At 35.2% G+C, this 16,750-nt stretch overlaps 3 protein-coding genes across 3 annotated transcripts; 1 reads left to right on the top strand and 2 right to left on the bottom strand.

Annotated features, from left to right (window-relative positions):
- The first annotated feature begins 2,420 nt into the window (after positions 1-2,420).
- Positions 2,421-4,816, top strand: LOC113308807 (protein MET1, chloroplastic-like). Its single transcript, XM_026557260.1, has 7 exons — positions 2,421-2,981; positions 3,193-3,299; positions 3,498-3,592; positions 3,762-3,838; positions 3,930-4,050; positions 4,152-4,211; positions 4,304-4,816. Exons 1-7 carry the CDS (start codon positions 2,593-2,595, stop codon positions 4,445-4,447), a joined length of 993 nt encoding a protein of 330 aa, XP_026413045.1. The 5' UTR covers positions 2,421-2,592; the 3' UTR covers positions 4,448-4,816.
- Positions 4,817-4,818: 2 nt separating this feature from the next.
- On the bottom strand, positions 4,819-6,602 carry LOC113308806 (ADP-glucose phosphorylase-like). Its single transcript, XM_026557259.1, has 3 exons — positions 6,063-6,602; positions 5,663-5,953; positions 4,819-5,232 (listed from the first exon to the last, which is right to left on the bottom strand). The coding sequence occupies exons 1-3, from the start codon at positions 6,531-6,533 to the stop codon at positions 4,972-4,974; spliced, it is 1,023 nt and encodes a 340-aa protein (XP_026413044.1). The 5' UTR covers positions 6,534-6,602; the 3' UTR covers positions 4,819-4,971.
- A 226-nt stretch (positions 6,603-6,828) lies between these two features.
- On the bottom strand, positions 6,829-8,825 carry LOC113308808. The gene is made up of 4 exons (XM_026557261.1): positions 8,428-8,825; positions 8,305-8,341; positions 7,385-7,468; positions 6,829-7,135 (listed from the first exon to the last, which is right to left on the bottom strand). The coding sequence occupies exons 1-4, from the start codon at positions 8,752-8,754 to the stop codon at positions 7,083-7,085; spliced, it is 501 nt and encodes a 166-aa protein (XP_026413046.1). The 5' UTR covers positions 8,755-8,825; the 3' UTR covers positions 6,829-7,082.
- Positions 8,826-16,750: the final 7,925 nt, after the last annotated feature.

Raw genomic sequence — 16,750 nt, 5'->3', positions numbered from 1 at the left:
GATTCCACGGGCAAAAGAAGGTCCATCGGAGCAGATTCTGGATGAGCGTCCTGCCCTCTAGATGCTGAAGCTAAAGCTTGTTCTGTTGCTCTCAACTGGATTAAGGAATTGGGCATGAGTTCGTGCGGTATACAATCAGATAGCCAATAAATTTAGGCAATCAAGTAGCCAATAAACTTTAGTCAAAGCGCTTAACGAAGACTTAAATCCAATCTTAAAAATTCCATGAAAAGCTCGGAACAATGTTATATATTGTAACAGTGTGTTTAAGTTTAAAATTGTGTGCTTAAGTTTTTTAATAGGAAGTTCTTGTTTGTAGTAGATAGGATTGCTAAAGAAGCGAGGAAAAATAGAATTGTTACTTTCTCTCCTGACATGCTATCCGGGGACCTGAAATCCTCCTTTTTTGCTGGGATAGACATGAAACGACAACCTTTCTTTTCTTCTATGATTTCCTTTTTTTTTTTTTTGATAAGATGTCCCCCTTAAAAAAGACTAAGGGGAGCCACAACTGATACATCTTGGTGAAGTAACACCCATTACATCATTGTTGAATTCAAAACTAATAAAACTAGGCATGTTTTCAGTCCAAATGCCTTCAAAGTCTCTAGCAGCACCACATTTTGCTAATCTATCAGCAACATGATTAGCCTCTCGGTATCTCTGTTGAAGTTCACTTGCACAAACTTGTTTTTGAGCATGCTGATGTGTTGGACAAGTCTGTAAGTGTCCCAGTTAGGTTTGGCTTCTACTTTGCACAATTGGATTGCATAGCACGAATCACTCTCCACCTCCACAAGGTTAAAACCCAATTGATTAGCCAGTAGAAGTCCGTCTCTGATTGCCCAGACCTCTGCAACATTGTTGTTGTTCTTCTGAATGTGTTTGAAAAAACAAGCAACAAAATCTCCATCTCCATCTCGGATAATTCCACCAATTCCTCCATTGCCACAATCATTAGTAGACCCATCAGTATTAATCTTCTAAAATCTTGTATGCCGGACCTGCCAAGTAATCTGAATTTCCTCCATAGTTTTTCTATCTGTAGACGAAGTTGAATTAGCCTGAAAATATTCATTAGCCGACCTAAGAGCAGTTGCCAGAACCCAGTTAGCATTGAATCTAACATTTTCAAACACCTTCTTATTTCTATGGATCCAAATACTCCACGAAATGAATGGGAAAACATCTATCCATTTTGGTCTACCTATAGTAATATCATAGCAACACAGTTTTTTAACAAAACTAGGAGAAATATAATCAAACTCAAAATTTGCACCGGTCCAATTTCTAATCTTTTCCTATATTGGCCACACCTTGGTACAACCAAAGAAAAGATGAAAAGCAGTTTCAAGGTCATTGTTACAAAGATTACAGCCAGGATGGTCACACAACCCTTTTCTGTATAAAGATTCATTCACACTAACTCTGTTTTGACATAACTGCCATAGGAAAAACTTATACTTATAAGGGCACTTAAGTTTCCAAAGAAACTTCCGGTCCTTATTGACAGTGATATCTTCATTAAATTTCATGTTCAAACATAAGCATCTTTAACAGTAACATTACCAGAGTTACCAGCGGACCAAATCAGAGTATCAGCATTATTAGTTAGATTGCAAACAGGAAGAGCAACCACCTCATTAACAATGTTTTCAGGGATACTATTCTGCAGTCTATTAATATCCCAACAATGATCATTAGAATTCATGAAGTTGCTAACAGGTTCTCTAGGGAGAGTGGTTTCATCTAACTGTAATTTGGTAGCAAGAGGCAAATCGTCAACCCAAGGATCCCTCTAGAAATCTATACTAGTACCATCCCCTACGTTCCATCTGAGACATTCCCTAACAGCATTCCTACCCTTCATAATGCTTCTCCAACTAACGGAAGCTCCATTAGTACGATCAGCATTCCAGAAATCACTAGTCTTAAAGTATTTGGCTTTCAACAGATTAAAGAGAATAGATTCCGGATTAGAATAACTTCTCCAGGCCATTTTAGCGAGGATAGCAATATTGTTAACTTCGAGATCTCTAATATTGATACCCCTAACTCAATAGGCATACAAACTTTAGACCATTTAACATGATGCATATCCCTATCATCCTTGCTACCACTCCAGAAAAAATTTCTTCTATGATTTCCTCTACTATTCAATAAATGTGCTTTTTATCAAAAAGAAAGAAAAAAAGAAAAAGAAAAAAAAAAAAAACGGCTCAACTTAATGCTTACACTTTTTCCCAATTACAAATTACAATCTAATCCCAAAATAATAAGCGTATCCGTGTAAAAATAAAAAGGGAACCGAAAAGAAAAGGAAAAAGAAAAGAAGTGGTAGACAGTGACACCAAGTTAGCATATCCTCTTGGTATAGCAGTATGGGCTAAGTAGAGCCACTAGTCTCATGACTCTCATCTCTCCAATTCAATCCAAACCTCCTCCTCCTATTATTCTTCAAAATTCTTCAGCAAATGGAACTCTTTGTTTCACTTTCTTCTCTCTCTGATCAATCAACAGAAAACCAAGCAAGCAAAAGACAGAAGCACAAAGAGTTAAGAGAGGGTGTGCGAGAAAGAAACAATCATCTCAATGGCTTCCAGTAACTACCCATCTCTATGTTCCACACCTTCATTGCCAACAAATACGCCAACTAAGCCAAACACATTTCTTTCATTTCCTATCAAGTATCATCCCAATCTTTCCAGGACTAACCCCTCATTCTCAATCAACAATATTCATCATAAGTTAAAATCTTCATCCAACATATTAGTACCCAAAGCATCATCATCACCCCCATCGCCTACTGAAGGAGAAGAGGTCGAAAAATATGAGGAGTATGAAGTAGAATTGGACCAACCATATGGTTTGAAATTTACTAAGGGCAGAGATGGAGGTACTTACATTGATGCTATTGCTGAAGCTGGAACTGCTTACAAAACTGGCAAATTTGAGGTTGGGGACAAAGTTATTGCTACTAGGTATGTACTATATACTCTTTCTCGATTTGCTTCTATTATTATCCACCATTTCAAATCGTCAATTACTCCAATTTTCGCAACAAACCAAGAACTGTTAGTCCAATTAGCATTTCAAAGAACTTTACATGCAACTTGAAAGTTCATTTTGCAAAATTGAGTTGATTACAACAATGACATGTTCGCGAATGATTGTGTCCAAAATTCTTTACAGTGCAATGTTTGGGACAGAGATATGGCCTGCTGCTGAATATGGAAGAACCATGTATACAATTCGGCAGAGAATCGGCCCGTTAACTATGAAAATGGAGAAACGATATGGTTAGTTTGGCACCTAACTTATAATCATTAAATGATCATAAATTTTAATCGCAAAAGATGCACATTTTTTCATCATAAATCAATTAACACAAAATGTGAAATCAGGTCTAGAGGAAGTTTTAATTACATGTCAAGAGACCAACTGCGGTAAATTTATGATTTTCATATTCACCAAATGAATGTATTTGAATTTACCAGGTAAGTTACAGAATATGGGTGAGTTAACAGATAAAGAAATTCTCCGGGCTGAGAGGAACACTGGTAATGTCAGCACCAAACTGAGAGAAATTCAAGTAAGTACCGTGCATACCAACACTATCCAATTATCAAAAAAGAGATCAATTTTTTATTAGAATGGTAAAAGCAAAATGTTTTCCCTAGCTCTTCATAAATTTCTTTAATGATGAATCTGCAACTGTAACAGATTAGTGTTTGAGGTTCTTGAGCATTTTTTATTTGCAGATGCAAAACTACTTGAATAAGATGGAACAAAAGCAAAACAGAGTAAATGACCTTCGTGAAGGACTAAAGTTGTATAAGTAAGTCACCAAGTAATACAATTATCTAACTACTTTTATTTTCTATATTTTTCTGTTTATGTATAGCATATTTTATATTTGGTTTTACTAGGGAAAAGAAGTATGAAGAGGCACTGGAAAAATTCGAATCCGTATTGGGATCAAAACCAGAACTAGATGAGGCTTCGGTTGCGAGTTACAATGTAGCATGCTGTTATTCAAAGCTGAATCAGGTTATACCAGCTTCATTTTGCTACCTGGGTTTTCATCTAGTTGTTTCCTTACAACCTACTCAACACAATGTAGTTATACTTGCATCATCTATCTGATGCAGTTAAAAGCTGGAATCTCTGCCCTCGAAGATGCCTTAAAAGCAGGTTATGAAGATTTTAATGTAAGTAATAGCAGGACTACAGAATGTGCAGCTGACTATTCTTCACTGTTTCCCAAACAAACCATATTTAAAACCTGTTGAATTTTCTGCAGAGAATAAGGACTGATCCAGATCTTACGAATTTAAGAACATCTCCAGAATTTGATCCTTTAATGAAAAGGTTTGATGAATCATTCATCAATGAGAGTGCAATCAACGCCATCAAATCTATCTTCGGTATATTCAACAAAAAGTAATATGGCGAGGTATAGGTTCATACCAAAATATCTCAAGGTCATCCAAATGGAAGGCTTGTCCAGATAAAGATAGATGAAGCCACCAGCAAAACCAAAGCGATTTGAAACATCACCCTGGAGTTGGATTCTTTTCATTCCGTTTGTCTATAGTTTTTCTACTCATAATTTTTCTTATTATGTATCCAATTTATTCTTGGGCAATAACGAGAGAAGAAATTTCCACAAAAGAAGAAGAGGCTGTTTGTGTCCTTCCGTTGTTCTTTCTTTAGATGACACTGAGATGTAATTCTCCTACTAAATTTTCTGTAATGATACCTATGTTTCATATCTTGAAAGACGTCAATTATGCACAGTAAGGATTTCCATGGACGTAATAGAATTTTGCTCCCTTCCATTCATATACTTAAGTAGCACATTGATTATACAAAGAATGGACAAACATAAATACCTCATTTGATACTTTAGGTTCATTCATTTTCAATATGGGATTTTCATCTCGAAACAATAAGAAATGCGCCATCACTTCATTGAACAACGTTAACTTCCCTCAATACCATTGCAGCATCTTCTGGGAAAACTGGATTTATGTAACAACCAGTTCCAATCTCAAATCCACCTACCCCGCTGAGTTGAGGAACAATCTGTAGAAACCAGTGCATGTAGGGAAATTGTGAAGCCTCCATATCCTTTGGAGAAGTATGAATCATGAAATTGAATGGTGGGTCATTTAGCTGCCGTGAAAGTTTCAACAGCATTAGCTTTAGAAGATGCCCGAGATCTACAGCCTGTCGAAAAACATTCAAGAGAACACCTGAGTATATCTATCTGTACAGGAGGAATGTAGTAAAACAAATACAAATGAGAGAAACATGTTTTTTTCGTTTGGCAAGGAGCTTTCAGTTCCTCAGAGAAAGATTTCCCCTGCGCAATTGAATTTGGAATAGCAAGTATATGCGCCCTGATTAACTACGTTTTGAAGAGACCTGCAAACTTGCTAATATCTGGTTGAACTGATTTATTACAAGATGTAGGAAACATGTAGCTTTTGTCGAACTTACTAGATTTACATGCAATAAGTAAATAATTGGAAGGGTTTTGCCTAAAAATGACTATGAACACATGGAACCAGATTAAATACTACTCATCCAATAAACCCATAAACCCATTTCAGATAGTCCCGATCAGAATAAAATAAAAATGGAAAGATATTAGTACCTTCTCATTATCCAGTGCATGGAAATGCATAGAATGATCACGCGGAATGATCCAAATTTCAAAAGCAAACGAAGCTGCAAAAGGAACAACTGAAAAGAAATGGGTTGATTCGTCAATCAAAAGCTCCTCGGATCGAACTTGACAGAGACCACATTTCCCTGTCTCATGAAAATACTCCTTCATGCTAATAATCCGAGAAGAAACAGTGGGTGGAATAATAGGAAGACCCATAATCTGACTGTGTGAATGACTCATTGATGCTCCAGCTGATGCACCATGGTTCTTAAACACCTAAAACATAATATATGATTAACCCAATTTAAACCTGTCAGTTATGCATATCCGAACAGCAATTCATTAGTATAAATAAAAGAGTAAAGGGAGTAGTACCCTAATTTACCTGAACATATTGAATGGACTGATGAAGATGGAGCTGTTGAATCCTCTGCTTATAAGCAATCAAAACGTCACCAATTCCCGATGGTGATAAATCAGATAAATGAATTGAATGAATTGGAGATTCAATAACTACATCATGAAATCCAAACCCAGTAACCACCACATTTGAATCATTTTTAGGGTTTTCCTCTTCATTTTCGATTATTTTAGAATCTCTTTTGAGTGCTGGATATAAGTTCTCAATAACTCTTACTTTCCAATCAGAAGTGTCTTTTGGAAGTCGGAATATCTCAGGTGCACATTCGTGTTCATGACCAATACAGAATGGACACTCCTTTGATGAATTGGGATTAGGGTTTGCTGGAGATTTTGATTTGAAATCTGATGGTCTTCGAGCTCTAGCTGGAGAAAATATTACAGATCTGTTTAGTACTCTGTCTTTTCTGATTTCTGGGTTTCTACTTGACGCCATTATCCTCTTTCTCTCTCAATCAGTTGAGATTTAAGTTCGATCCAAGCGAAGAGGAATACTAGTATACTACGGTTCCTATTTGGCGGGTAATTGTGTAAAAATCACGGAAGAGATTGCTTTGGATATTCCCGCCCAGTGTTCTGTTGTCGGATGGGGTTATCCGACAGTGAATAATGAAGTTTTAAAAAACTAAAAACCAATCTTTTAGACTTTAGTTTTCAAATTTGAACGCTCGTGAAGGAACTTGCTGTTTTTTCCCTACAAATGGTTGATACAATTTGGCCATAGGATACTATTGAATTTTGAAAGAGCTCGAAATGTCCAAACTTTATTTAGGCATTTTTTGTACTTCACTTTTAGTTAGCTTACACTTGATCAAAAGAAACTTATGATGAGTGACAAGAAACAGACTACAATTGTCAACTGAGAAGCTGAAAACAGCAATTTTTATCCATGTATATATACTGAAGAAATTGCCGACAATTCTCAACCAATTTGAATGAAGAATCTACAAAACCGAACAGTGGCTGGCTTTTCTATAGGCTATACTCATATGCGTCTTGAATATCCTGAGCCCGCACATTTCTTGCAGAGTATCAATCCTGCAGAGCCAGTAAGCCACAATTAAAACCTGGAAAATGTATGCCCTGAAGGAGTCTACTGGGGAGGGGAAAAAGAATATACTTGAGAATAAAATTTACTAAAATTTAGGTTGATTTTTCTCAAGTACATGTTGGTGTTTTAGTAGAAAAATACACGCCAGAAATGTCCGAGTAATTACTGTATCAATCTTTGAGTAACAAAAAGACACCAAGGAATTGTCATCCACGAGATTAAATGAAAAGTTATACCTGCACCCTTGCATACTCGACAGTCCACCAAGCCTGTTTCTTTTTTCATCTTTCCATCATTACAGAAAACACATTTCGTACCACCTTTCCACCAAAAACCAACAAAAGTTAGCAATTGGCAATTGCAAATGTAAACTCAAAAAAGAAAACTAAATACGGATATGTTCCTAATTTTAAAAATCATTCTAGCTTCCTTATATTTAATACGCCCCACTCAAATTGGAAGACAATTGCTTCCACTTTCGTTCATGTTGTGACGTATTGATCTATCGGAGCCAAGTTTAATTCTTCTCCACTACCCACGACAACCTCTACTATCATTACGATCATCACACATTTACACCTGCCATAAAGATAACCAGTCTAATGACCATGAACAGTCTCACCAAAACACATAGCATAACCCTTGATTTGAATTAGTTGAGATTAAGATATTGGAATGAAGAATATGGACCCATTCTGTAAGATTAGTCTCATTACTTACAGGTTTGATCCTTAAATACACTGCATTAAGGATGAATGATCAATAAACTGTTTCTTCTAGTCACGATGTTCTTAATGTCTATAAAATAATCTTGTTCCCCTTTTAGACTTCTTAGTGAGGACACATACTACAGAATACCTACTTAACCAACTCATGCTTCCACATTAGGCAACAACAGCGTAGTCACTCTTCTATGGCCAATCATCGTGTAATTTGGATTCGTGGCTTCTCTAGTTCGATATACCATAGGATGTGTACACGGCTTTGTAGCTTTGTGCTGTGCATACTGTCATTAGGTAACTAGGGAATGCTTCTTTGTCATGTGTTACTATTTCATTTCACCATAAGGTTTTCATATCAGTAATCTAACATGGCTAAAATCTCTAATAGATTCACACAACAGAAAGGCAAAACAGATTTAAGAAGCAGAAATTACCGTTGCCAGCACATTTATCACAAGGAACAGGATCTCCCTGAGAAATTTCAACATTCAAAAAAAAATAATCAGAATTCAAGAACTACTACTACTTTTATGTTAAATTTAGAGTAACTAAATTACCTTCAAGCCCAAGAAGAGAGAAAGGGAAATGGCAACCAAGACACTAACAGTGGCCAGAAATGTTTGAGTATCTATAGGTCTATCAAATCCAGCAAATAACAAAATTGGATGTAAAAGAAGTTTTGGTTGTTCAATTAATTTATTTGGTGCTGAAGATAAAATGTGAACTTTTGTTACTATTTGTTGATGAGGAAAAAAGCATTGGATTTTATTATTGTTAGTGAATTTGAGAGTATAATGGTTTGGAGATACTGATGTTGAGGAAGAAAAAGTAGTAGAGAGAGAAGAAAAAGAATGGAGAGAGTAAGAATATGATAAAGTTGCCATGGATAGAGTTTAATAGTTGAAGGAGCTCCTGCCTCCATTGCTTTCTTTTTTTTCGTTTGAGAGAGAAAAACAAGAAAAAATAAATTGGCACTCCCTGTCCCTGTGGAATTTGAGGCATCATCCATTTTTGAATGGTTGTGATTTAGTTACCTTTTTACTTAGGGCACCTCCCAACCTTTTTTTTGTTTTTTTTTGACACTTGGGGCACCTTCAACTTGTTAAAGACTTTCTTGGGCTCTTTCATTATTGCATTTCACTAGTCTAGGTAAAGCATAATGGTTGGAATGAACAACTCTTTCAAAAGGAAGCTATTTCATTTCCAAAATAAATAAATAAAGGGGAATAAGCGACTCCTGGGAAATTATCAATTGGGAAGTCAGTTTCTCATAAATTTGGAATATGAAATTTTTAAAAATATTTTCTCTAAATTTAAAATTTCCCAAAGGATATTTCAAACGATCTTTTGAATATATTTGCAACTTCACATAAATTTCAAGCTTGAAAATTTGAAAATCATTATCTTGAAAGTATAATTGTGCCTTAAGAGCACCTTTAATAGAAGGTGGAAGTTTTTATATGTTCCACAAAGTAGGAAGGTTGTCAAAAATAAATAATACAAAGGTCTTCAAAAAAGCCTTATCTAGACCTTTACAATGACAATGACTTTCATGTCATTGATTTAACTAATTTTTTTAATTTAATTATTGTTTGAAATTAAAATAAACCAATAGAAAAATAGAACAAGAAAAATAATTTACTTTTAGAATTAGTTATAACCACATATAGATATTGAGATTAATAGTTTACATTATTAGAAATGGTTTATAAGCTAAAAAGTAATATTTGTACAAAATGTATAAACTTTCATAAATAAAGGTGTAAATGATACCTCCACATAGGATTTTTAGCACCCAATATTGGAGATACTCTAAACAAGTGTTTCATATGGTCTTCCAGGATGTTCTTATTTTCTGTCATATTATGTCGGGATTTTTTTCAACCATCGTATCTGACTTAGTTGTCAGACGAATATAATCTCTTGAATTTTGAGCAATCACTTACGAGGGCCTCATATGCTTCTGATGCTCTTCGTACAAGCGGGCTTCAGGGAACATAAAACTCCACCCATGTGAGTGTATATATTGGAGCCATCCTGAAGATACAATATGTACAACCATACAGAGCTATGGAGCCTTTTTTTTATGCCTCATTATACTGTTGCAAGTCAATTACTCCCTACGTCCCTAAATAGATGACCTAGTTCAAGTTTGCACAATTCGTAAGGCAAGGAGGAGAGTATTTTAAGTATATTTTACTATATCCCTTATGAATAATAACTAGTAAAAATTAGAAATGATTTATCTCTCAAACTATACCACGGATATTCGTTGAAAATCCGGGGGCACCAAAATACACCACCAACTTTTTCATAGGCAACCTGTATGGACAAAACCTATCTAAAATTCCGAGAGTTAAACTTAATGAATCTCAATCGAGGAATATATTCGGAGTTATATCTCTTTCTCTCACAATCAGAAAGTTTACAACACCAAATTTTGTGAAACTGATTTACGTGTGAGAGTTCTTGGACGATCTCAGAAATCAATATCCAAGAATCAATCAAGCCGTATCCAACAAACAAGGATGGATATATCTACTTAGATTGATTAACGTACAACCTGTGATATTTCAATTATAAAGATAAACAATATAATGCGGATAAATAAATAACACAGACACCAGAAATTTTGTTAACGAGGAAATCGCAAATGCAGAAAAATCCCAGGACCTAGTATCCCGCTACAAACACTAACCTACTACCAATTAACTTCGGACTGGGGTGTAGTTGAGACCGAATTAAACCCTCACAGAGATTCAGTTACAGTCGCGCTCCTTACGCCTCTTGAGTCCCATCAGGACTTCGCGCAATTGATTCCCTTAGCTGACATCCTTTACAGCCTAAGAGTTGCTTCAAATCAATCGAACACTACAAACTAATCTGCCTCCCACAGATAAGCCTATATGTGTGATTTCCTTTTTGATCCTAGATCAAGGTAAGACTGGAAATCGATAACAATAGACAAAGTCTAGCTAACCTCAAAATACGGACTTATGCTTCCCGAATAGCAACCTAGATTGTAATTCACCTCACAAATATTAAACTTGTGAAATCAATAAAGTCTTAGACGCAGAGAACTTTGATGATTTCTATCTATCTTGATTGATGGAGCAAGCTTAACAATCAAACAAGATCGTGATATTCGAGCTATTAAGATAAAAGATAGCTGGACTTGCCTTCACGAATCCCTATGAAGTCTTTGTAGTTGCTAAACCCTAAAAGGGTTTTAGGAAGAGGACGACTCTAGTTTACAACTAGAACACAAAAAAGTAATATCGGGGTTCAAAGATCCCAGTTGTTTTGAGGTTCTCCTTTTATAGATTTTCAAAGCATAGGTTGCTCTAGGTTTAAGCTAAGATAGCTTTGGAACCAAGCAAAAAAATATCCACCATTAGATGAATCTTTGAAATGTGATTGACATACCAAGTTTAGGATGAACCGTATCCGAACCGTGTACAAAGACATTGTTCATAAACGGTTAGCCGAAACTAGCCGATTGAACCATAAGCTTAATCATTTTCACAAACACTTAAGACTTTGAGTTTGAATCACAATCATAAGTTATAACATGATCAATCATGTACATATAGTGTTCTTATAGATATATTCAAATGCTAATCATCTCACAAAAATAATTTTATGTGCATCTGAAAACATTTGACAGGGCAACTATGTGTACCAGGTACGTGTACTTCAGCCTCATTCGTACCATATTCGTCTTGGTACATGTACCGTGTATGTGCACCCTTAATACAAATATAAGTTCCGGAATCATACAAAACTTTTTTGGTTTGCATACCTGGTATGGATAGTGGATACCACACCGGTTACAGAACCAATAGTTATTTTTCGGTATGCATACTAGGTATGCGTACCATTCCAGGTTCACGAGTTCACAGACTTTTTGTGGTATGGATACCATGTACGCGTACCACTAAGTCGCAGATGAACTATAGCTACGTCGGTACGTGTACTGAGTACATGTACTACAACTTCGGACCTATAACAGTTTTCCCAGTTTGTGAAACTGGTATGCGTATTGTCCTGTATATTTCTCTTTAGATCAATTCGAAACATTCCCAAATAACATCAATGACACATATCACTGTTCCAGTCTATTTTCGAATAATAATCTTGAATCATAATTTAGATTACGAACAATAAATTGTCCTTAACAGAAATTCATCAAGTATGAACAAATGTTCATTAAGCTTAGTCATATATATTTCGAGAACTAATTATAAGATAAACTTGACTCGAAATTCTTGATATGCTTACAATAGTTTAATTAGTTACGTGACAGCGTCTCGTAGATAGAAAGATGAATATAACTTGAGAACTATGTGGTTCAGTTTTCACTTACCTTTTGTTGAAGAAGTTCTCCAAAAGCTTCGGTTGATCTTTGTCAAATCCTTCACCAAAACCATTAAAAATAATACCAAGATTGTACTTATCAAGCAAGCTAAATTATCACTAGGAATATAACCTTCTTCCAATTTCTTCTCTAGGATAAAATCTTTAATCGAAATTTTCTCATAGGTTTTATACCAATGTTCATTAACAAAGATGATTCTAGGTTCATATTTTTCCTTGTGATTAGGTGCATAAACTTCCTTAGATATTTTCTTAGGTTTTTCATTTTCACCTTTTATTCGTAACATGCTTTCCAAATAAAGTAATTTCAAAGAAGATGATAGATCTTACTCGTAGATCTCATTGTAGATAATTGCTCAATTTATGTTCCTCCTTGAAGATTTCTTGCTATTAAGAAAGAGAAAAGAAATTTTGAAGAAATTATCTTCAAATGAAGATGACATCACACCGGTTCAGTAACCCTAGACTTACCCTTTATTCCCGTTCGTAAACACGAAGAAGAAGAAGGATAAGAGGAGTACGCGTACCCTTATAAATATACCCTAATGGGCTTTTACTGGTTCAGGCGCGGGAACCCATGAATTGGAGAGAAAAATACGTATTTCGTTTGATGTACATAATCATATCAAAATACGATTTACAGACAAATTTAATAATAGATAATAAAAATATCAATATAATAAGATGATTAATCTTATTCTTAGCTCAATGAAAGAGTTTCAGAGTACAAGAGATATTGATATTCACGGGATTATAAGTGTTGTAATTTTTCCGACCTTATAACATCTTGAGATTGGAGCCAGCCCAACAATATGAGATGTTTTATTAACCAAGATTGATTACAACGAGCCTCTCTTTATCCAGAGTCAATTACCAAATAACCAGGATCTCAGGAACTGAATAGATATATCATATAACTCAAAAATAGTACAACCAGAAACAAACCTTTACCACTGCTTTCCCCATCTCATGATGGGGTGATGCAAAGGTCTTGTTAATAAGAGGTTGGATGAGCAAAATGCTCACAAACCATTCTGGCGCAATAGTCTTTCGGTTTGATTTCTTCCTTCTTATCATGATTATGAGACGGTCTTCCGTAATCTTCAGGAGCAGTCATTATCATTGCAGTAAACGTGCAAGATTTTTTGACATGTCCGAATACTTCACATCGAAAGAAAACTTTATCAGTGTCAGAATATCGTACTGACTTAACCTTTGTCAAAATCAATCCAAGGTGTTCCAAGATCTTAAAAGTTTTTTCAAAAGATATATAGAGATCTTCGTATACGAATCCCTTTTCACCGCATTCCTTAAGAAACTGAATAACAACTTTTAAGACAACATAGCTTATTACTTTTAACAAAATGTTTCTTGTTTTTAACCTTGACGAAGGATTCCTTAAGTTTTCCTATTGATTCTTTATTATTCACCTAGATGTTGGAAATCTTGAATTAATTGAGAGCATCCTGTGAGACCGAAAGTCTTGAGGAAAATAAACTCTGAATAATCTTTAAGGAATTATGATGTACGTTACAAGTGAACAGAAAAAGTTTCCCAAAGTAGTTTCCCATAAGAATCTACTTTCAAGATCAAACAGACACAAACTTATTATGTTTTCCTGCTCTGATATCAAGTGAAAACGCAGGGGTACAAAATACACCACCAACCTTTTCTTAGGCAACCTGTATGGACAAAACCTATATACAATTTCGAAAGTTCAACTTAATAAATCTCAATCGAGGAATAATATTCAGAGTTATATCTCTTTCTCCCACAATCAGAAAGTTGACATAACCAAATCCGTGAACCTGATTTACATGTGAGAGTTCTTGGACGATCTCAAAAATCAATATCCAAGAATCAATCAAGTCGTATCCAACAAACAAGGATGGATGTATGTACTTTGATTGATTAACGTACAACCTGTGATATTTTAATTATAAAGATAAAAAATGTAATGCGGAAAAATAAATAACACAGACACCAAAAAAATTGTTAACGATGAATCCGCAAATGTAGAAAACCCCGGGACCTAGTCCAGATTGAACACCAATCGGTATTAAGCCGCTAAAGACACTAGCCTACTATCAATTAACTTCGAATTGGAATTTAGTTGCTACCGAATTAAACCCTCACAACAATTTATTTACAGTCGCGCTCCTTACGCCTCTTGAATCCCAGCAGGACTCCGCACAATTGATTCCCTTAGCTGACGTCCTTTACATGCTAAGAGTTGTTTCAACTGAATTGAAGACATTAAACCAATCTGCCTCCCACGGATAAGCCAATATGTTTGATTTCCTTTTTGATAGTAGATCAAGGTGAGACTGAAAATCGATATAGCAATAGACAAAGTTTAGCTAACCTCAAAATATGGACTTATGCTTCCTTAAGAGCAGCCTAGATTATTATTCACCTAACAAGTATTAAACTTGTGGAATCAACAAAGTCTAAGACGAAGTGAACTTTGTGATTTATATCTATCTTGATTAATGGAGCAAGCTCAACAATCAAACAAGATCAGGATACTCGAACTATCAAGATAAAAGATAGATGAACCTTGATTCAGGAATCCCTATAAAGTCTTTTTAGTCGCTAAACCCTAGAAGGAGTTTAGGAAGAAGAAGACTCTATTTTAAAACTAGGACACACAAAAGTAGTTTCGAGATTCAAAGATCCCAGTTGTTTGAGGTTCCCCTGTTATAGACTTTCAAAGCATATGTTGTTTTAGGTTTAAGCTAAGATAGCTTTGGAACCAAGGAAACAATATCCATTGTTAGATGAATCTTTGAAATGTGATTGAGATATCAAGATGTATACTCTGGTTAGGATGAACCATAACCGAACCGTGTACAAAGACATTGTTCATAAATGGCTAGCCGAAACTAGCTGATTGAACTATAAGCTTAATCATTTTCATAAACACTTAACACTTTTAAGTTTGAATCACAACCATAGGTTATAATGTGATCAATAATGTCTATATAGTGTTCTTAGGGATTTATTCAAATGCTAATTATCTCACAAAAATAATTTTATGTACATCTGAAAATATTCGACAGGGTAAGTACGTGTACTAGGTATGTGTACTTCAACCTTGTTCGTGACTATATTTGTCATGGTACATGTACCGGGTATATGTACCCCTAAGACGAATATAAGTTCCAGAACATAAAGAACTTTTTCGGTTTTGTACCGGGTATGGATACCACACCGATTTTAAAACCAATAGTTCTTTTATGGTATGCATACTTGGTATGCGTACCATTCCAGGTTCACGAGTTCACGGATTTTTTGTGGTATGGATACTGGGTATGCATACCACTAAGTCGTTTCCGAACTATAGCTACGCCGATACGTGTAATGGGTACATGTACTGCGGCTCCGGACCTATAACAGTTTTCCCAGTTTGTGAAACTGGTGTGCATACTATCCTGTCTTCAGATTTTTAGTAGTTATATATTTCTCTGTAGATAAACTCGAAACATTCCCAAATAACATCAATGACACATATCATGTTCCAGACTATTTTCGAATGATAATCTTGAATCATAATTTAGATTACGAACAATAAGTTTTCCTTAACCTAAATTCATCAAGTATGAAAAATGTTCATTAAGCTTAGTCATATATATTTCGAGAACTAATTACAAGATAAACTTGACTCGAAAATTTTGATATTCTTAAGATAGTTTAATTAGTTATGCGACGACATCTCGTTGATAGAAAGATGAATATAACTTGAGAACTATGTGGTTCAGTCTTCACTTAACTTTTCTTGAAGAGGTTCTCCAAAAGCTTCGGTTGATCTTTGCCTTCAGATGGTAGAACGCACTGATGATTGCCGTGATGTCCGTTTCTCAACTACACTTCTATCATAATCCGAGACTTAACTAATTGTTGACTAGAAATCAAGATATAGTTTTGACAACTAAATTTTTCCCACTAATAAATGACCTATTTTACTAAACACGGAGATATTTCTAAAACTATGATTTTAATTGATTATTGTTTGCATAAGAAAGGTGTATAATTTGATAGCCATGTTTATATTCATTACATATGTGTTTTAAAATTCTTTTCACTGGTATGAAGTTACAAACGTTGGAGCATTGCTCGGTCGAACTCACAAGTGTTGCTATCTCAAGCTCGTTGTCAAATTTAGTTATCAAAACTATATCTTAACACATTAACAATATCAGATATCTTGTAACACAAGTAATAAAGATAATCAATATCAGCTATCTTCAGGCGGAATCGGTCGGAGGCGGTCTGAGGTGTCAATAGAATCGGTCTTTTGTTTCTCTCTTCTGCTAGTGTCTTTGGTGTTATTGTTGCTGCAAGTGTCTTTGGTAATGTTGTTGTTGCTGGATTTTTTGAAATCTTTGAAGTTTCTGTCACTATGATTTGAGTTTTCTTGGAAACAACTGGTTCGTTTGGATGCTTAGCCGCTGTTGTAGGTGATCTTGGCGATGTTACTGTCCTAGTTGTTTTTGTTTCTAT

Source organism: Papaver somniferum, chromosome 9 (assembly GCF_003573695.1).
Source record: "Papaver somniferum cultivar HN1 chromosome 9, ASM357369v1, whole genome shotgun sequence".
Classification (NCBI taxonomy): Eukaryota; Viridiplantae; Streptophyta; class Magnoliopsida; order Ranunculales; family Papaveraceae; genus Papaver; species Papaver somniferum.
This window is presented reverse-complemented; position numbering and strand designations above follow the sequence as displayed.

What these genes read in the sequence shown, in the direction of transcription:
- LOC113308807 (XM_026557260.1), top strand. Translation starts at nt 2,593, where the DNA reads ATGGCTTCCAGTAACTACCCATCTCTATGTTCCACACCTTCATTGCCA. An exon ending in CCAAACTGAGAGAAATTCAA is followed by an intron (nt 3,593 to 3,761) that starts GTAAGTACCGTG and finishes TTTTATTTGCAG; the next exon opens with ATGCAAAACTACTTGAATAA. An exon ending in GTTATTCAAAGCTGAATCAG is followed by an intron (nt 4,051 to 4,151) that starts GTTATACCAGCT and finishes TATCTGATGCAG; the next exon opens with TTAAAAGCTGGAATCTCTGC.
- LOC113308806 (XM_026557259.1), bottom strand. Translation starts at nt 6,533, where the DNA reads ATGGCGTCAAGTAGAAACCCAGAAATCAGAAAAGACAGAGTACTAAAC. An exon ending in AGTCCATTCAATATGTTCAG is followed by an intron (nt 5,954 to 6,062) that starts GTAAATTAGGGT and finishes ATTATGTTTTAG; the next exon opens with GTGTTTAAGAACCATGGTGC. An exon ending in ATGCACTGGATAATGAGAAG is followed by an intron (nt 5,233 to 5,662) that starts GTACTAATATCT and finishes GTTTTTCGACAG; the next exon opens with GCTGTAGATCTCGGGCATCT.
- LOC113308808 (XM_026557261.1), bottom strand. Translation starts at nt 8,754, where the DNA reads ATGGCAACTTTATCATATTCTTACTCTCTCCATTCTTTTTCTTCTCTC. An exon ending in TGATAAATGTGCTGGCAACG is followed by an intron (nt 7,469 to 8,304) that starts GTAATTTCTGCT and finishes TTTGGTGGAAAG; the next exon opens with GTGGTACGAAATGTGTTTTC. An exon ending in TCGAGTATGCAAGGGTGCAG is followed by an intron (nt 7,136 to 7,384) that starts GTATAACTTTTC and finishes CTGGCTCTGCAG; the next exon opens with GATTGATACTCTGCAAGAAA.